This window comes from Vulpes vulpes, chromosome 12, assembly GCF_048418805.1.
Source record: "Vulpes vulpes isolate BD-2025 chromosome 12, VulVul3, whole genome shotgun sequence".
NCBI classification, from domain to species: Eukaryota; Metazoa; Chordata; class Mammalia; order Carnivora; family Canidae; genus Vulpes; species Vulpes vulpes.
In genome coordinates, this window is record NC_132791.1 from 29,444,770 (window position 1) to 29,467,003 (window position 22,234).

General features: G+C 33.8%; 1 protein-coding gene across 1 annotated transcript in view; it reads left to right on the forward strand.

Moving 5' to 3' along the window:
• Positions 1–22,234, forward strand: part of CAAP1 (caspase activity and apoptosis inhibitor 1) — a 49,991-nt gene that overhangs the window by 15,118 nt on the left and 12,639 nt on the right. Inside the window, exon 5 of the mRNA XM_026009009.2 lies at positions 11,033–11,106. Coding sequence (XP_025864794.1) covers positions 11,033–11,106 — 74 coding nt within the window. The remainder of the gene's footprint in view (positions 1–11,032; positions 11,107–22,234) is intronic.

Sequence of the window (22,234 nt, forward strand, 5' to 3'; positions counted from 1 at the left end):
TAACAAATTGTATTCTTTTTTTTTTTTTTTTAAGATTTTATTTATTCATGAGAGAGAGGCAGAGACATAGGCAGGGGGAGAAGCAGGCTTCTCACAGGGAGCCTGATGTAGGACTCGATCCCGGGTCTCCAGGATCATGCCCTGGGCCGAAGGCAGGAGCTTAGCCACCAAGCCACCCAGGCGTCCCTGGATTCCAATTTTAGATATTAACTTTTTTTTTAAAAAAAATAAGAGATTCCTGAATAGACTTTAGAGATTTTAGGTGACACATAAATTGAACCATTTTATATTCACTAGAATATTAAACTAGTGAATAAAATACACAGGAAATTGCTTTGCAAAGTGAATAATTCTTTGGCAGGAATTATTTTTAAATCTTCATTCTTCATTTAAGATGATTACATCTGTTTTATGAATTTCAGATGTGAATATATTTGTTCAAAATGAAATACTTGGGTATTAAATATAAACGGTTGAAAGAGAAGTTGGTGTCATCTACTACTAGTTACTTCTTACAGAGTGCTGGTTACTAGTTACAATGTACTAGGCTTTAGGAACACCTGAGTGGCTCAGCGGTTGAGTGTTGGAATCTTGATTTTGGCTCAGGTATGATCGCAGGTTAATGGAATTGAGCCCCGCTTCAGGTTCTAGGCTCTACCCTAGACTGAGAGTCTGCCTATCCCTCTCCCTCCCCCCTCTTGCACTCTCTCTCTCTCAAATAAATAAATCTTAAAAAGAAAAAAATAAATTCACTGATGTTTATAGTATGCTAAACAGGTTGTTAATGACTATTCTCTAATAACCCATGTGAACTTGTCCCACCATTTAAAGTGTTTGCTTACCAAGAATCATTTATGTTTGTTTCCAATTCAGTTTTTGTAGTAGCATAATTAGCTAAATGTATAAACAGATGAAATATCAATATGAAAAGAGTGGTTGATTAAGTTGATTGCTTTGAAAAACTCAGTTATTAAAAAGTCAGTTAGCTGTGGAGTAATAATAAAAGTTTGGAGAAACTTCTATAAGGGGTCATTTTTTTTGCACTCAAATGTTTGCATTTTAAGTAAGGCAAAAGTAGAAATGGTTGATAGTAGGATGAAACTGAACTATTTTCCGTAGATTCATAATAAAGGCAAGGCTGTGGCATCAGTTCTAAAGATTTGTGAAGGAAGGTAACATTTCTGTTTTATGTTAACCTAAAATGCTTAAATTATATATAACTTTTAAAGATATTTCGCTATGTTAGTAAGAACTTTTTTTCAGGTAAATGACATTACTTGTCTAAGTAAAAAGGAATTTCACTGTATTATGTTTTTGTTTCTGTTTACTTTTATAAAAAATGACAAGGGTATAGGTAGGTAGAATAATAGTGTAATGACACTCCCATATACCTATTGGCTAAATCTAACGATTATAGCAGTTTTCATTTTTTTCACTTTTGTTTCATCTTTTTTCTTAAAGTATTATAAAATGAATTATAGATATCTTAATTCTGACTATTTGAATTTCCGTAAAATAAGGACATTTTCCCACATAACCATATATCTTGTGTCTGTTTTTTAAGAGTTATTTATTTGAGGGTAAATGCATGCACATAGTATAAAAATTTTTCAAGTATGTAGTGAAAATAAAGCTTTTTCCTATTCCCCATTCTACTTTTCTATAGGCAACCACGGTAAACTAGTTTCCTGTGAATCCTTCTAGAGATATTCTATAGTTTATAAATATGTGTGTGTATATTTTTTCTTTTCATACATAATGGCAGCATACCTGCAAACTATTCCATACCTTTTCCATTTAATTTTTTCTATATAATAGTATGTCTTTTCTTGGATTTTCTTTTTTCTAATAAATACAAGGCTTTCTATATATACCTGTCTACTATTCCATTGTTGGATTTAGCAAAACATAAAGTCTGTTGATGGACATTTAAATTTTTAATCTTTTGTTAACCATAAATGGTATAAGTATTTCTGTATATAAGTAATCTTGTTCCTCCGTGATTATGTGTAGCATAAATATCTACAAATTAATTGTTGAGTCAGATGTTTGCACACTTGAAATGTTAAGATTTTGTCATAATTGACTTAACAGTCATAATCGACTTAATTTATACCTCTAAATGTGGAGTACATGTGTTCATACACTTTACTGAATGTAGTGTTATCTAAGATTTTGATCTTTGTTCATCCAATAGATAATAGTATATCCTTGGAATTTTTATTTGTAGTCTCTTATTTTGAGTGAAATTAACCATCTTTCTATATATTATAGAGCTATGAGAGTCTTCTGTGAACTTTGGCATTTATTTACCCTTTGTGTATATGTAATTGGAGGACTTCTTTTTTTTTAATCCATTTTTGGTGATATGGGTTGCAGTTATTTTTGCTTGTTGCTCTTTTTTTTATACTTTTATACTTTGTTCAAGGCTTTTACTTTTTTTGCATGCATAAATATTTCATGTTTATGTAGTCTAATATGGCAATCTTTTATGTTTTCTGAGTTTTATATTTAGATAAGGCATTCTCTATTCTGAAGTTAGAAAGTATTCTTCATATTCCCTTCTAGTACTTTATGGATTTTTTTAGATGTTTAATCTTTGATTCATTTGAAATTTATTTTGGTCTAAGTTTTAAAGTAGGGCTCTAAGATCCCCTTTTAATTTTCATTTTGCCATATTCCTCTTGACATTCATGAAGAATTCACTTAGAATATTAAATTCTAAGAGCTGGGGAAATTATTGGGAACCTCATAGGCAAATTAAACAAGCATGGAGTGATAGCCCCCAGATTTGATATACAACTCAAAGATCTATAAAAATGAAATAATCTGCTCCCATCCCACAAGTTTGGCTTCATTGTACTGAATGAAAACCTCAACTGGCATCATGGACCATGGAGAAGCATGACAAAAACACACAGGAGAAAGAATTCTGGGATTCTTTTTCTAGGGGTATAATACATATGTACAAATAAAATGCCTCAGTGGTGGTGGTGGGGAATCAAACAGTGCTATTTGTACAAAATAGTATAAAAAGGTATACAGTTTTAAATGTTTCCTTCTTCCATTTTCATTCCTATCCCTCTCAGGCCCTTTCTTGAGGGTTTGGGTCTTTCGTTGTTGTTACTTATGTCTGTCATTTCATTAAAATTTTCAACATTTAAAATAATTCTATCTTGAAGTTTTAATAGCTTATCTTAGTTTACCCAGTAAGAAGGAATTTTCTGATGCCTGGGTGGCTCAGCAGTTGAACGTGAACATCTGCCTTTGGCTCAGGGCATCTGGGCTTGAGTCCCACATCAGGCTCCTTGCAGGGAGCTTCTCTCTCTGCCTGTGTCTCTGCCTCTCTCTGTGAGTCTCTCATGAATAAATAAATAAAATCTTAAAAAAAAAAATTATTTTTCCTCTGGAGCCTTGAGGTCAAATTCTGAGTAAAAACTGACTTTATGCTTTGAGATATATATAGCCATATGGATATGTATATAGCTATGGCTACATGTAATTTTTTTTTTTTTTTTGGTGGGCAGCCAAGCAAAGTTTATTGAACAGTAGTACAAAGTTCCTGAAGAGGGAGGAGACCTGAGAGGGTTGCCTGGCTACATGTAATTTTTAGGTATTACTACTTGGAATAGTATTTCTGTAGGTAATAGGAAGTCTAAATAAATGTAAAGAGTGAAGTTTCTAGAAATAAACTGCCTGAATTTTAAATTTAACTTAAATTTAATGCTCGCCAGCGTAACTCCACAGCTTGCTTTCTCTCTGATGTTTGTCAAGTTACTTAAACCCTCCTGGGCCTCAGTTTCCTCATCTGGAGAATATGGGTAATACCAGTACATACCCTATAGGATTGTGATGATGATTGAGAAAAAGATTGTAAAGTGCTTACAGTAGTACCTTTCACATGGTAAGCATTGGAAAAAAATATATTACTGTATTTGTTATGGGATTTTTTTACCCTGAATCTGTAATAATAACTATTCCTAAAATTGCACTTTCTGCTGATAAGTATTGGGGATTTTCCCCACAATTTTTTTTTTTTATGAAAGCTTGAAGAAAGTGAAATAATTCATTGTGTTTTTTTATTATTATTCTTTACTGTTACTGCTTTTTAAAAAATTCATTGCTTACAAGTATCTAATTTTTTCATTTATTACAAAAATAGTTTAAAACTATTATATATATTTAAGCATAAAAAGATTTTTCTCACAAATGAGATCAATTTGTTATGTTGACATTACTTTTTATAAACTCATTTCTCTTAGATATATCTGAATTATAAAGAGCTGACTATGCTTTTAGGCTGGTAAAGGATAATAAATTGGTTATCTGTACTCCACTTATGTTCTCGTGTCCTTTATAAATTGCTATTTGGCTATAATACTTAGATGTAGACTATTCAACATAATATGGTAAATTTATCAGAAATGAGAGGATAGGTTTTTCAGAAACCCTTCATGGAAAGTATTAATAATCATTGACAAGATTGTGACCTAATGCTTAGACTCCACACAATAGTAGCATGTTTGTACATCCTATGTGTTGGTACCTTTCAATGCACTTATAAACTGATATCATGCTAATTCCTTAAAAACATAGGGATATACAGATAAAACAAAGAGAAAATCCTCCTTGATTTCCTTTAGTCACTTTTATATAGAAAAGAGCTCCCTATTTAAGGAGTTAGCTAGCTATTCATGAAAACAGAGTTACAGGGCTGCAGTTTACACAGTAAACACAAGTTCTTAGGGAATCATGGATTAGAGAAAAAGGAGTGTGGTAATTGTGATTCTTTGCATATTCAGGGAGAGGAATGGAGGTAAGAGTTACATTTTGCCATCCTTTGCTGAAGGAAGTTTCTGACCCGTGGAGATGTGGATTTATTTGATCTTTGGAAAAGCCCTTTGAGAAAAATTAAAAATAAGATTGTTTTGCCTCATTTCTTGGTTTGAAGATTACAGTTTACCAGTATATGATTTAATTTTTTGAGTCTACTTTAAGATTTTTGTGGTGTTTCAATTTAAAAAAATTAAAGTATCATTTAGATACAGTACAATTCATCTTTACTATATAGCTTTGTAAATTTGGACAAATGATGGTTTTTTATATACTACCATAATCATAATATAGAATAAGAATAGTTCCATCACAGTAAACATTTCCCCCATGACTCTTTGTAGTCCACTTCTCCCATCCCTAGTCTCTGACAACCACTGATCTGATTTCTGTCCATATATCTTTTCTTTTTCTAGAGTGTCATGTAGAGTAGTAATACAGTATATAACCTTTTGAGTCTGGCTTCTTTCACTTAGCATAATGCATTTGAGATTCATTCATATTGGTGTGTATATCAGTAGTTCATTTTATTGCTAAGTAGTTAGTATTGTGTGGGCCTATTATAGTTTATCCACTCCCCACTTGAGGTAATCTTATAAGCAAAGTAATGACCTTTCACAGGTGTTTAGTCTGATCTTCAGAACCTGAGAGTATGTTACTTTATTTGACAAAAGGGACTTTGCAGATTTGTTTAAGGTTAAGGACTTTGATATGGGAAGATTATCCTGGATTATCTAGGTTATCCCAGTTTAATTCCATGAGTTCCTTAAAATTGAAGAGGAAGGCAGAAGAAGTCAGAGAGATCTAACCTGAACTTGACTAGAATCTGGGAGTGTTCCTCAGTTTATAGCCAGTAAGGAGTCAGGGACTTTGGTCCAACAAACTCCATGAACTGAATTCTGCCAGCAGCCCAGATGAACGTAAAATGAATTTTCCCCTAGAGCCTCCAGAAAGCAATGCAGCCTTTGGACACTTTGATTTTGCTCCAGTGAGACTCATACCAGACTTAGGACTTACAAAACTGTAATATGTTTATGTTGTTTTAAGCTACCAAGTTTGTGGTCATTTGTTATGGCAGCAATAGAAAATTAATAATAGGACATTTTAGTTGTTTACAGTTTATGGTAGTTTCAAATATTGCCACTATGAATGTTCACATACAGGTTTTCCGTAGGAACACAAGTTTTCGGTTGGAACTTAAGTTTTCATTGTTCTTGGTCTAGTACCTAAGAGTGGGCGTTGCTAGGGCATGTCTGCATCCTCACTGATACTGTATATGAAAGTTCAGTTTGTTGTTTTGATTTTAGCCATTTTAATATATGTGTAGTGGTATGGCATTGTGGTTCCAAATTTGCATTTCATTAATAACCAATGGCATTGACCATATTTGTTATATTTATTTGCATCTGTGCATCTTCCTTGGTCAAGTGCATTAATATTTTTTTTTAAGGTTTACTTGTTTATTTGACAGAGAGAGAGTACAAGCTGGGGAGGGGCAGGCAGAAGGAGAGGCAGAAACTGGCTCCTTGCTGAGCAGAGAACCCAACACTGCAATAGGAGGAGAGGCTTGATCCCAGCACCCGGAGATCATGACCTCCATTAAAATGAAGAGTCAGACGTTTAACTGACTGAGCCACCAAATCACCCTTGAGTGACTTAATTGTTTAACCAGTTTTTTTTTAAGTTGGGTTCTTTGTTTTTTTGGGGTTTTTTTGTGTGTGTGATTTCAGAGTTCTTTATTTACTCTGAATACAAGTCCTTTTTTATCAGATATGTGGCTTGCAAGTATTTTCTCCCAGTCTTGCTAGTTTTTTATTCTCTCAACATTTCCTTAGAAGAGCAGATGTTTTTTATTTGGGGAAAATCCAAGTTGATCAATTATTTTTATTTATAGGCCATGCTTTGGTGATACCTTTGCTTATTAATAAAGTCACAAAGGATTTTTTCCTGCATAATCATCTAGAGGTTTTATAGGTTTACATTTTTTATGTCTGTTATTTTGAGTTAGTATTTATATATAGTGTAAGATATGGTTGTAAAATTATATACATATGGATATCTAGTTGTACCCATACCATTTGTTCAGTTCCAGTGAATTGCCTTTGTACTTTTGTTGCAACTCAATTGATCACATAAATGTGGGTTTATTTCTGGACTCTCTTTTGTTCCATCAATATATATGTTTAATCTTTCTCTAATATCTTAGTGTCCTGATTACTGTAGCTTTATAGTCTTGAAATCTGATCATGTGCATCCTTCTTTTTCCAAATATTTTGGCTACCCTGGTTTCTTTGTTTCTTATTTTTAATAGAAAGCTCATAGAATGATAGGTTGGCTTCTTTTAACCTCTGTTTTTATTCTCAGGAGACCGAGGAGAATTAAGAGTTCTACTTTTTGTTATGCCAGTTTGCCCGATTGTCAGCTTACTTTTGGCAAATTAGGAAAATGCTGGCATCTTCTTTATCCTGCCATTGAGATATCTTCTCTATGTTTTTTTTTTTATTTGTATAAGAAATTGGCTTTTTTCCCTCTTTAAATATATATTTTAAACTTTTAGTAATTCACATATGTAATTGTTCTTAAGTTCCACAGATCTCCCCAGTGTATGTATTACTCTGACTTAAACAACGAATCCATTGAGTTCTGGAAAACAAATAAAATTCATTGGGTTTTGAGTTTTATAAGTTCTTTATATATTTTGGATACTGACCCTTTATCAGATAATGTCATTTGCAAATATCTTCTTCCATTTTGTAGGTTGCCTTTTAGTTTTGTTGATTATTTCCTTCGCTGTGCAGAGGATTTTTATTTTGCTGTAGTCCCAATAGTTAATTTTTTAATTTTGTTGTAAGGAAGGATCAAGAGTGTAATTGTGTATGGGTTAAAAGAAGGAAAGTCAGATTGCTATTGGTTTGAGGACTTAAATCCCAGAGATGGTATATGGCTCTCTTATAATTCAAAGCCAAGATTGTAAATTAAGCTGCTTTAAGGAGGAGCACTGTGGATGGGAGAAGGGAATTAGAAAAATAAAAAACGTGTGTCCCCCCACCCTCAAAGGAAAGAAATACAAAAAGCCATTGCGAGATTCTTAAACCAAAGCAGATTTAACAGTGTGTTCTCTCCCTCCTCTACTTTTCTGTGTTGCCTTCTCTCTCTCTTTCTCCCAATTGTTATAAAATTCTTTTTTATAAAAAGATTTGTTTATCTGAGAAAGGCGTGTGCACACATGAGCAGGGGGAGGGGCTGAGTTGGGTGATGGGAAGAATCTCAACCCTGAGCCTGAGTGGAGCCCTAAGCAGGGCTGGATTTCACAACCCTGAGATCCTGACCTGAGTCAAAATCAAGAATTGGATGCTTAACCAAAATGAGTCGCCCAGGCGCCCCTACAGTTGTTATAAAATTCTTACATAAAGTATTTGATAGAAATATTTAAATGCCATTTAAATATAAATTAGAATTACTTTAGTTTTCCTGACTCTAACACCTAGTATGTCTTATCTGAGAGTAGACATTTTTTATTTTCATGAAACTAGAAATAAAAAGACATCATATGTACTTAAATGGTTTTCTTACACTTTAAAACATTTCCTTTTTTTGTGTATATCATCTCTTTCATGCTCTTTGGTGAAAATCTTTAAATTGTCTTAGAGAGCTCTGGAAGTAGTTGCAAAGCCTACATCTTGGAAAAATTAGTTGGTATAGATTTTAAAATTCCAAGCTATTTTCTCTAATATTTTTTCCAACTTCAGATAGTACTGGTGGAAAATCAGCTAGCATTTCATTTTTCAGCCACAAGATGGTGGACTTGTACTGCATCCACTGTCTGAAATTCTGTTTGGTGACTCTTCAACAACACGTTCAGACCTAACTAAAGATAAAACAGAATGTTACAAAAGTTCACTTTGGGTACGAAAAGAAATTCTTTATAGCAGCAGGTAATCTTTATAGAGATGTCCAGTTTTATTAGAAGGGGAACCAACAGGTTTTCACAAAAAATAAAATAATGCATACAGTAACGCATCTTACTACATTATTTTTAAAAATGTTTATTTGGCAATAACTTCAGTTATTAAAATGTTAGAAGAATAAGAGCAGTATAAGAAACATCCATATATCTTTTACCTAGATTTACCTATTATTAACATTTATTTATTTATTAACTTATTTGCACACCCTCTTTTTATAGATGTGTATTTATTTTAAAACAGTTGAAGCTATAAGTTACATACATTATGACACTTTACCCCTAAAAACTATATTGTGCTTTTTTTTTTTTTTTTTTAAGGATAGTGATACTCTATGTATATAGCCACAACACCCTGTCTATTTCAGTAAACTTAACATTGGTGTGATTCTTTTATCAAATCTACCTTCAGTATTTCAGTTTGTCATTTGACTCAATAATGTCCTTTATCACGTTTTCCCCCTTTAGTTTACCAGTGTCATGTCAAGTATAACATTTAATTGTCATGGCTCTTTTTAACTTCCTTTAACTTGAAATATTTTCACAACCTTTATTTGCCTTTTATAAAACATTGGCATTTAACTCCCCAACCTCTTTTAATAGAACAGTACTTCTTTTTTTTCCATTTGAGGTTTAACTGATGATTCCTTCATGATATAGGTCATACATTCTCAGCTTTAATATTGCATAGGTGATGTTGTATCCTTTGGGTATTACATATACCCATGGCCCTTCTCCCCACTTTTTAAGTTTACTTATTTAAGTAATCTGTCCACCCAACATGGGGCTCAACCTTATGACCTTGAGATCAAGAGACCCAGGCTCTTCCCACTGAGACATCCAGGCATCCTGCCCATGGCCTTTTTAATGGTGATGTCTTATCTGGGAGTAAACATTTTTTTTTTTTTACATTATATTTCTTTTTACAATATGTTTTTGTTCAAGTCATTTAGATATATTGCTTAGAAGAATAATTAGGTGCCCATTCAAGGATGTGTAAGAGCAAACAAACATTTTCTCTAAAGGAAGATACTTAGGAATAGATTAATGCTCCCAGTAGGTAAAAATCTAATTTGACTGTAAGGCTTGAGGTAACACATTTTAACTTTATTCCTTGCAAAGCTCTTAATGCACTATATTGACATTTTATCTGTCCCTGGATTGCCAAAGAATATTTGTTCATTTCTTCGTTGGGATCTGCCAGTCATTCTGGTGAAAGAATAAAGTCTGAGTAGGTGATATTAGACAGAAATATAAAACAGGTATCTCAATTTTAAATTTTTTTATGTATTCTAATAACAGATCCAAATAATTTTGTAGTCTCTATTTGAGTTTGTGCTTGCGTTACTAAACACGTTGAGTGCCAAATAAGTTGCCAGGAAAGAATATTGTAAATTCAAGGAAGTGATCATAAGTCTTTATCCTTTGGTTATTTGAAAGATTTGTTATTAAGTGGATAGAAATAGTTTTGTGAGTAGGAAAATTCCCAAAATACTTTTTGTATGTTAGTTTTAGGATATGTATAGAAATTCTCTAGAGGGTGAAATATGTATTTATAAAGAAAATAGTCATTTTGAATATTTGCACCTAATTAATTTCTTTGGCTGAAAAGTATTTGTAACATTAATATTTAGATGGTATAATGCCCTCTAAGAAAGAATATTAATTTGGGGTTCTGTTGGAGAACATGGTGAATCAAAACTTTTTTATGATCTTATACTTTAATCCGTTTACTTTGATTACATATGTATATTACATATAAAATATGTATTTCCCACATATGTATTTCCCACATATGTATTTCCCACATACTGTAGACATCAAAGCATTTGAGGTATGAAATTAGATGAATATAAAATAATTTGAATGCCACAGTGCCCATTAAATTTAACAGTTGAAGTTGAAAAATTACTGGATTCCTCTGTAAGTTATGATTTCTCCTACCAGCTATCCTGCAGGGTATTGGAAAGGAGAAAGTTACCTCCCTATTCCTTCCAGTTTTGTCCCTTGATTTTTACAAAGACATATACTGCTTAAATTGGTGATGGTTTATAGCTACTGCTTTTGACATGTATACATGTTTCTGAGTTTCCGAAGTGCACTGAATGGTGTCCTGGGGGCTCAGAAGAATTCAGTGTGTCTTCCCAAGTGTATGACTTAATTCTGGGAACCTGAGCAGTAAGTATTATTTGATTGAATATAGTTTTAAAAATGGTTTTTATTTTTATTCCTCAGACAAGACACCTCTGTAGATTCTACTTCAGCTGTGAGAGAGAACAAGCAACCTGAAGGTTTGGAATTAAAACAAGGTATGAATCAAGTAGTTAATTTTTATATAACGTTTTCTTGAAGATTATGAACATTTTACCAGTAATGAATTTTCACTGCTGCAGGTCACGTCCATTTTACAGATAAGGAAACAGAATAATTTATTTGGCCCAAGATCAAAAGAGTAAAGAACATTTCCTTTATTTCATGACTCCTTTAGCTACTGGAGTAGTTCTACCATAGTGATATGTGGCTACAGTATCACCAAAAAGCTGTCATCTTGAATAGTTTTAATTTTGTAATCTCTGCTATATATCATCAGCTGCAGTATGTATATTGGAGATTTGGAGATTTGTTAACTGGATAGTTTTGGGTTATATAAGGAAAAACAAAAAAACTTTATGGGGTGACCTTTTTGGTCTTTTCTGTGGAAATACTTTGTTATTACTCTCTTCCTTATTTTCTATAAGTCAGTAGTTTTTGACATTATCAGCCAGCAGAAGTGAAGTGGTAGTTTGTAATTTATTCAAGCCAAGTAGATCAATAAGGTTGATCTTTCACGTCTTTTTTGTTTCTCTCATTCTTGTAGGGAAAATTGAAAGTAAAATAAATTTTTATTAGTTACTCAAAGACCACCTCACATTTTTCCTCTGTTCTGATAAAATTACTTCAGAGCAATGAGAATCTCCTGTAGCCAAAATGATTGTTTTACATATTATGTAAGCAACTAATCTTTGATTGGCTTGAAATAGTTTCTCTGAAACTTGAGTTATAAGAACTTATTTGGTAAAGGGAAGTAGGTCATCAGTTTATTTAGGCAGAATTTCTTTTTTTACTTGTGGCCTGGGTTATTGATGCTTAATTGACAAAGTGAAAAATAATTGATAACTTATTTTGTGACTCATTAAATTTATAGATAGAACAAAATTAAGATTTTCTGTAATTCTAATTTATGTATTCTGGGGTTTTTTATAAATACTTCTGATGGTTTCAAGAATTCCATTGTTTTTCAGAAATCCTCTTGTGTTGTTAACCTCTTAGATAGACCAAAATATATATATATCATTATGTTCTGACTACTTCTGAGCACCCACCAAAGACATAAACTCAAATTCATAGTTTCATTTACATTTATTTGTCATATATAAATGCTAAGCACACATTATTTTCATGTAACTCTTATACCCCATGGGTAATTGGACAGGTCTGCTGTTCTTACTGTCTTTGTTTCTATTCTTTGCATCTAATGAGCAGGCAGTGTGGAGGGTATGCTGTTAGATCATCTACAGAGAGAAGAATGTCATGTAATTGACTTGGTTGATTCCAATTCCTAGGGAAAAAGGAATGGAGACCTCAAAGTACAAATTAGCCAGTGCTGCCTTCTTCCTCTTCTTCTTCCTTTTTCCTTCTTCCTTCTTCTTCTTTCTTCTTCTTCTTTCTTCTTTCTTCCTTCTTCCTCTTCATTTATTTATCCATGAGGGACACAGAGAGAGAAAGGCAGAGACACAGGCAGAGAGAGAAGCACGCTCCATGCAGGGAGCCTGATATGGGACTCCATTCCAGATCATGCCCTGGGCCGAAGGCAGGCGCTCAACCACTGAGCCACCCAGGCATCCCGCCAGCACTGCCTTCTAAGGGTAGATGTTTACTCTCATGTTCAGGTACTTGGAGTTCTTTAGAATTCACTTCCTACTGTCAAAAGCCTATTTTGCTTTGATTTTATGTTAACTTCAGTCATTTAAAAAACAGAAAATTTTATTAGAGAGGCAAAGAGGGAGAGAAAAATTGCTCAGAGTAGCCAGAACCTATGTAGACCACTCTCAGGTTCACATAGGCTTCAGAAACATCAAGAACACGCTGTCATCAGTAAGTGATAGCAAGCAGAGATGAGTAAACATAAGATCAAAGCACAGCAGTACCATCTTGCTTTTTTTTTTTTTTAAGAAAAGAGGGAAATAATGACGTCTTCTAGAAAAATGTCTATAACAATAGTTAAAATATAAAATGTTTTGTTGCATAATGGAACAAACATAAGTTATTTAGAATATTCAATTACTTAGAACATCTAGGTAAATATTAGTATAGCAAAATTCTGAACCAGATAGTAAGTAACTTGATTGGAGTTTCCCCAGGAAGCTGAGGTATACCAGGAAATAGAAATCCTAGTAGTCTCAATAAAGATTGTTGCCTTTTTCCCTAAATTAACTAATATTGTCTATTTTTAATATGCAAAACTTGCAGAGTTTATTTAATATTATCTCTAACTTTTCTTGCATAGCTAGCTGTTCGTGCTCACAGTGAGCTCAATAAAAACAGAATATAATACTCCTTGTGAATGTATTGTTGTTTTGTTTAATGGCTTGACCATTCAAGAAAATTCATGGAAGCTTAATTAGAATTACAGTAACCCTTTGTTCAGTAGACCAAAATATAAAGCAGCATTGAATTTTTCTTTGCTCTTTCTGAATAAAATAAGTCTTATTATATGACCTGTTACATAGTGTGTGATACTGACACGTTATTTAAATTACACTTTGAATTTTTTTTGGTTTCTTAGCTTCTAAAATACTCAAATATTGAGAAATATTAACTATGAATTAGTTAATTGAAATTGGCATTTTTTGTTTAGTTTTTGTTTCATCTGTCTTGTTGATAAATATCATAAACAAGTTGTGCTGAAGATGAGTATCAAATAACGTGCTAACTTCTCCCATACTTTAATGGTGGACTAATAGCCGAAGATATACCTTCACTGTGCAAAAATTATTTAAATGTAAATTCAATCTACTGGTTTATTGGTACTATAGTAAAATAGGAACTCTTCTGTTGGGATTAGTTTCCTAACTCATTTTTAGCAAGAGGGCAGCTGTATAAGAAAATCAGTTACAGTTTTGCTCTTTATCTTTGGCACAGCTGTGTTTGTGTACATGAGCACATATACATGTAGAAGCCTGAGATCTTTGATTAATTTCCTGGAGGATCTTAGGGTTTGTTGTATTATTGAAAAAGTTTAGCTAAGTTTTAAAAATAATAATTATTTGATTTTGTTTTTATAGATTTCTTTATTTGAGAGAGTGCTTGAGAGCAAGGTGGGTGTGGCAAAGGGAGAGAAGGAGAGAGAATCTCACACAGACTCCCCACTGAGGGTAGAGCTTGATACATGGCAGGATGCCCCAACCCCAAGATCACTGGCCAAAGCTAAAATCAAGAGTCAGTCGCTCAACCAACTGAGCCACCCAGGTGCCCCTGAAATTTATGTAAATTTTCTAAATTGGTCTAAATAGCACAACTATTTTTAAAAAAATGAAAACTGATATTTGTTGGAGGTATTTAATTTGTAGAAAATATTTTTAAAATATCAAATCTCTGCTAATACTCTATATATTATATATAGATATATAGATCTTATATATATTATTTATAGATATATATCTATAAATAAATAAATTTGCTTAAGACCTTCAGTAGTATTAAAATAATGGTCTATATTTAAATTATTGCTTTAAGCTTTACAACCAGGTCTATGTATAATTTTGCAAATTATTCTCCTTTGTAACGTAAGAATTTAGCTCCCAGTTTTGCATTTCTTCTTGGAAGTGGTCATGAGAAATATTTTTAACTATACATGAGAAATAGCTAAGTCAAGTTTGGATATTTAGGTTGAAGAGGAGGTGAGGTTTTTAACACTCATTTTAAAATATTTGAAGGGCTGTCAAGTGGAAGAGTGATTAGGCTTATTCTATATTGCCTATGAAAATAAAAATAGGGCCAGTAGGTCGACTTATCATTAGATAGATTTAGGTTCAACCTACTTATCTCAAATAAAAGTATCAGAAAATGCATAGGCGGTCTTCCTCATTGCTGATGGGTGTTTGAACACAAGTTACATAAACTACCACTTGGTGGCTCTGTTGTAGAGCAGATTGAAGCAGTGGTTGGATCTTTAACCTTAATCTTGAAGTTTCTTTCTGGTTAGATTTTGTAAAGACTAGTGCCTAGTGCAGTGTCTGTACTTTTTCTTTCTCTATATTTTTTATTCTATTAGGAAATTATTCTTCCTATTAGAGAAAGACATGCAAATATACACACCAAATTTTGCTGTGGTTAGGCTCAAATTCTCCCACTGTTGTTGTGTTTTTAAAAACTAATGTAGTTGCCTCATGTAATTAAATTTTGACCTTGCAGTTCATGAATTAGTGTATGATGGACAGCTTTAAGAATTCTTGTGTTAACAAGAGCTTCAAAAAGTTGAAAGGTAGACTTTAGGGGAAAAATGTTTATCAGTGGTTGAACTGTGTGGTGGAAGTTTAGATATTTTCTTTGGGCTTTTATCAGCCTTCTAGACTGTGGTCACCAAAGTATAATTATACACTTCAGAGATTGCAGGAAAAAGAATACCAGTACTTTTTTAAATATATATATATATTTTTAAATTTTATTTAAATTCAATTAACATAATGTATTATTGGTTTCAGAGGTCAAGGTCAGTAATTTATCAGTCTTATATAACACTCAGTGCTCATTACATCACGTGCCCTCCTTAATGCTTATCACCCAGTTACCCGTCTCCCCTACTGTCCTCCCCTCCAGCAACCCTTAGTTTGTTTCCTATGATTAGGAGTCTCTTATGGTTTGTCTTCCTCTCTGATTTCATCTTATTTATTTTTTCCTGCCTTCCCCTATGCTCCTCTGTTTTGTTTCTTAAATTCCACGAGTGAGATCATATGAAAATTGTCTTTCTCTGATCAACTTATTTCACTTAGCATAATATCTTCTAGTTCTATCCATGTTGTTGCAAATGGCAAGATTTTTTTTTAATGGCTGAGTAGTAGTCCATTGTATATATTTATATATATATGTATATATACATATATAAAAATATACACACACCAATCTTCTTTATCCATTCATCTGTTTTTGGATGTCTGGGCTCTTTCCATAGTTTGGCTATTGTGGACATTGCTGCTATAAACATTGGGGTGTGGGTGCCCCTTTGGATAACTACATTTAATACCAGTACTTCTGAAGTGAATAAATACATATAAGCATATATGTTTTTCTCTCCATTTAAAAATTTCTGATTCCATATATCATTATATTAGTACATATTAATTTATTATGATCTTATTTTATAAGTAAGTAAAAATATATACTGGAGCAGGTACTTTTTTTTTTTAATTTTTATTTATTTTTTATTATATATTTATGATAGTCACAGAGAGAGAGAGAGGCAGAGACATAGGCAGAGGGAGAAGCAGGCTCCATGCACCGGGAGCCCGATGTGGGACTGTGGGACTCGATCCCGGGTCTCCAGGATCGCGCCCCGGGCCAAAGGCAGGTGCTAAACCACTGCGCCACCCAGGGATCCCTGGAGCAGGTACTTAAAAACATTTTCACTGACGTGTTTATATAAGTAATGAAATTGAGAGACTCCTTTTAGACTATCAAAGAATTGATGATGGTCACAGCTTACTTATTACTTGTAAAAATGAGATGTGATGGAAGAGATTTTTGCCAATATTTAGCAAAGGTATTAAATATAAAACTGTATGAGGCCATTTGAATCCTTAAGGTGAGGGATAAATGGAAAAGTTCAACTGATCTTTGCTCTTATTGCTGTTATTGTTACTGCTGTTGTTCTAACGTAGTCCTGCATCAGGAAGAGCAAAAGTGAGTAAGTAGACTAGAATGAAGAAATGAATTTGCAGTTAAAATTGAGTTTTGCTGGAAAGAATTTCATAACCATAGCTGAAGGAATATATATAAGTTATAAGAAGTTAAAAAGATAATGAGAAGATAGTATTAAAGATAATCAGAATGCCCTTAGAGACTTCTGTTGCTTTGTGAAGAAAGAGAGAATGAAGATCATCAGTTAATTAAGCAGCTTTTGGAGGAGTTTTATATGTATGTGTTGCTGTCAAAGCCTCTGGATTGGCAAGTGAGCTCAGTGCTGTGTCTTCCTTTGAAGACCTAAATCGCAGGCATGAGTGTGTGAGAGTGTGGGAAGACTGATAAAAAGTGTTTCAGGCCGTTTGGAGCTGGAAGCAGAGAAGCAGATGGACAACTGATTTGTTCTCCAAGTTTTTAGTCTAATTTCTTTTTTGTTAGTCCTTGATTATTTCCTTGACTGGCTCTAACCAATAAGTATTCATAAAATGCAGCTTCTTAACATGAGTTAACTTCTTAAAAGGATTTTTAGAAACTCATTCTGGGGAAATGACGTCCAGTTCAGCAGTTGGTGAAGTAAAAAGAGATTTATGGTATAACCGTCGGTGCGATTTAAGAATTTACATTTCTCTTCTCAATTCCTTTGAGCTTTTTCACAAGTTATTACTAGCAGTGACACCAAACAGGATCTTCCCGCCTTTTCATCTGTCCCCTTCTGTGTAGTAGTTTCACAAAAGGGTGAGAATTACGTTTTGTGTGGCAGATTAGCCCATACTGTTTCTTTTTTCCTTTTGAAGATCCCTGTGTTACATTTAATTGTGCAACTTCTCTGGATTTAAAAAAAAAAAAAAAAAAAGTCAACTGGCAAGGTTTTTGGGTGCATAATGGTTTGTGTGTGTGTGTGTTATTAAAAATCACATTTTGAAGAGTTTGATTTAGTATATGAAGAAAATGTTTGTTTCCATGTTTCTTTAAATTCTACCCATTCTATCTTGTGATGTATTTCAAAGGATCCTAGACATAGTCTTAGGGCAGCTGGTTTGGAGGTTACACAGTTCAAACCTTTGACAGATGTTTGAATCCCCTTTGGATCCACTCTGGTGTTTAGTAATTATGTTCTTGTCCAATGGATTAGCAAAAGTGCCTCCTTATATAGAAATATTCCTACCAAAGGAAAGATAGTAAACATTAGGCTTGCAATTATATGTTGCCAGTTTCTGAACTTTTTGCATGTCCTCTACCACAGTCTATAATTTACTTAGAAGTTTTAGTTGAGATATCATATGTAGTATATGGTCTTTTCAAGTTAATTCCTTTCACTGAACAGTATGCATTTGACATTCTTCCATGTCTTTTTGTGGCTTGATAGCTCATTTCTTTTTATTGCTGAATGATCTTCCATTGTATATATTTATTGTAGTTTGCTTATCCATGCACCTATTAAAGGGCATCTTTGTTGCTTTCAGATTTTGGCAATCATGAGTGAAGCTGCTATAATTATTTGTATACAAGTTTTTGTATGGATACAAGTTCAGCTCTGGGTAAACACCAAGTTCAGTTTTGTAAGAAATTGCCATGCTGCCCTTCAAAATGCTGTACCATTTTGTATCCTGCCATGAGTGAATAAGACTTTGCTTTGTTCCACATCCTTGCTAGCATTTGGTGCTGTCAGGGATTTGGATTTTGACTATTCTAATAGGGGTGTAAATGGTATCTTTTTGTTTTACTTTGCAATACCTTAAGGACATATGATGTTGAGCATCTTTTCAGGTATTTCTTTGCCATATATGCATCTTCTTTGGTGACTTGTCTCTTTACATCTTTTGCCCGTTTTTTATTTGGGTTGTTTGTTTACTAATTGTTGAGTTTTATGAGTTCTTTATATATTTCAGATACCAGTCCTTTAACCAGGTGTGTTTTGTGAATATTGTCTCCCAGTCTGTGTCTTGTCTTTTCCTTCTCTTAATAATTTTTCATATTTAATACATTTTTTTAGCTCTATGTCTCCTACATATTTTATTTATTCAGGTGCGCTTAAGGGACCTACAAGAAGAAGATAAATTCAGTCTGAACCAGCATTTTCATTTGTGATGCTTCAGTGGGCATTCTGATTCTGTTAAGATCTGGGAGGCACTATCGAATATTTAAATTGCATAGATTTTTTTTGAAATATATTTGGGTTTGGAGTTTGGTTCTGCCACTTCAGTTTTGTGAACAATAGGGCAAGTTACTTGAACTCTGTTCCTCAGTTTCATCATTTGTAAAATGGAGATAATAAAGATGAGTGCCTATTCCAATATGTTGGCAGAAGGATTAAATGAGTTAAGACATGTAAAGTGCTTTAGAGAAGTGATCAGTACATAGTAGATGCTTAGGAAGTATCAACTCTTGTTATAAATATTTCTGCCATCATTATTATTATCATTAGAATTTTCTGCTACATCCCCTCAATATTATCCTTGCTGTCTCTAATTGGTAAAAGGGTCTCTGTGTTGAAATATAGGCTGCTATTATGTAACTCCTGCTCATTTGCCCTTATGTGTCCTTTGGGTTATAGAAAATGAACTTAATATTTTTTTCTTTTTTCTTTATTTTTTAAAATATTTTTTGTAAATGATGTTTGTTCAGATTTTGAAGCTGATCCCTTCTTCCAACAAACAAATTATGGTTTTGTGTTAGGCACCAGAAAGATAAAATATGGCCTGGCTTGGAGAGAACTTCTCTAATAAAGGAAAACAAAGGTGTAAATTAATTTTTTCTATGTACCTGTGTCTGAAAATAAATTATATAGTCCCCGTCTCTTCTCTTAAAATGGGTGAACTCTTTTTGTTCCTGAGACCAGCCCCTCTGTGTAGTGAACACATTCTCTTTTGGTACCTACAGGTGTTTTTTCTGTTCCAATGATTGCCCCTCTCTCTAGTGAACTATTATTGCCAGCAGCTATTTGACTGGTATTGCTGAGTCCTTATCTTGACCTATCAGCCATGTGTGATACCTATTGATTATTCCTCCTTCCCTGATACTCTCTTCTCAGTCTGCTTTTTGTCATGTTCTCCTCTACCTGACTTCTAAAGGGTTAGTGTCCCACCACCTTCTCTTTGGACTTTTGTTTTTAAAAACACTTTTTAAAAAATTCTTAAAGGATTTTTGTTAGAGAGAAAGCTCAAGCCACGGGGGAGGGGCAGAGGGACAAGCAGACTGCCTCCTGAGCACAGAGTCTGACATGGTGCTCAATCCCAGGACCCTGAGATCATGATCTGAGCCAAAGACTGAGTCACCCCGGTGCCTCTGGACTTTTTCATTTTCCTACATCTTATGTAATTCTAAGATTGGCGGCTACAAATTTATTTCTCCAATTCATACTTCTTCCCAGCCTTTTATACCTAGCTTACTTATTAGATGTTCAGTAAGTATCTTAAAAGTTAATAAGTTCCAGAGTAAATTCTAGATTGTTCCCTGACCTCTCTCCCCCCACCCAAAGCAACAAAGAAGAAAACAATACCACTCCCCCTCCAAATCTTGCTTCTCCTACAGTCTTCTCCATCTCAATGAATAGCAGTTACATTCCTTTGAGTGTCTAGTTCAAGAATCTCTGTTTCATTCTTGAGTGCTTTCTTTCATCTCTGTCAACAAATCATGTCCAGCTCTACTTTTATAATATTCAGAATCCAACCATTTGTCACCTCTTCTTAGACATATTTTTGTGGTGTTGATTCTTTCAACATGCTGATTCCTCTATTTCTACCTGTGCTCCCCTGTAGTCTCTTCCATTTCTGAATGACTATAAAAATTAAAAACTCAAAATGGTCATGTCACCGTTCTTATCAAAGCCTTCCCATATCTTCCTATCTCCAACAAAATCTGAAATCCTTCCTTCCTGTGGCCAGTACAAGCCATATGTGATATGGCCTGTCACACTCCCCCTTACTCATTCTCCTCCTCCCTTTTCAGTTTCCTCTGGCACTACAAGTACTGTTTTGTCAGGGACTTTGCTTTTGCTGTTCACTCTGCCTTTATGCTCCTCCCCAAGATAACCATGAGTCTTCCACATGTCATTTTGATCCTGGTCAAATGTTACCTTCTCTGTCTAAACTATTTAGCACTACTTTTTTTCAGAATTCATTAACCTCTTAATAAACCTAGAATTTTGCTGAGCATTGGTGTCAGATATACTGTATTATAGTTTTGTAGAAGTTACCTTTTCTTGAACATAGAACTATGATGCTCAGGCACTTGGGTGGCTTAGTGGTTGAGTGTCTGCCTTTGGCTCACGTTGTGATCTCAAGGTGCTGGAATCAAGTCTCGCATTGGGCTTCCCATAGGGAGCCTGATTCTCCCTCTGCCTATATCTCTGCCCCTCTCTGTGTCTCTCATGAATAAATAAATAAAATCTTAAAAAAAAAAAAACTATGATGCTTTATCATGTGTCTAGTTCGCAGCATATCTCAGAGTATAAATGTGAATCTGTCGTTTGTGAGTACAGGTTTTAGTGCTTGTTATTCAATTTGTCCAAATCTGAGAAACTCATACACCAGGATGTACTCTTATTTAGGTCAACTAGTTGTTCTTTAAAATGCGACATCTCCAGATCAACTGTGGCCTTCCCTACCTACTTGTACTTTTCCACTTCTCTTACTAAATATCACCTAGTTCCTACTGCTGTTGCCTATTTAATTACTTATCTGATCCTTTATAAAGACTGGCAAGAGGTCACTGTTGTGCTTTTTCTGCTAGAATGGTGATGTCTTCAGAGGCAATAATATTGATACTAGCCTTTTATATATTCTCACTTGTGTATTTTATTCTGTTAGGCTCACATATTTCTGAACTAACTTTATCTCTAGCACCTGTCTTTCCATTCTGTCCCTTACACTTGGCGTTGTTTCTTCTGTCAATATCACCTAATAGATTCTAAGACCTACTTCATATCACATGTTTATGAAGATCTCCTTGACTTTTCCCTATTGTCTTTAACACTCTGAAATTCTGGCATACTTTATATTTGTACAGTTTAGTACTTGAAGGTATCCATCCTGTCCATATTTTAAGCAAACATAAATACCACAAAGGCAAAATCTATGCCTTAATCATGCTACAAATACTGAGTTTACCTTACCTGTAGCATTTTGTAAGGCCTGTCTCTTCTCTGGCCTCTCTAGCATTATTGTGGCATTAATAGACATTGAATGAATATTTATTGATTCTTGGAGTAATCTCTGAATTTATCATTTACAAAAGTTAGGTTTATAGGCTAGAGGGCACTTAGTTATCCAGAAGTTCATTGTGGGTTTGGTAGAATTCTAGATAGTTGTTCTGTATTAAGTTGTTTACATTTTCTTCTGTATCTTAGTAACAGTGTCATGATTAAATTTTTAATATGGTGGTTAACATGATACACTTAAATTTAAATCAGTAGTTTAAAACATGAAGGAATAACCCAAGTTCTGCCTGTTTTGCTGAGAGGAAGATTAAAGTCCTCTACAAAAATTATTTTTATATACT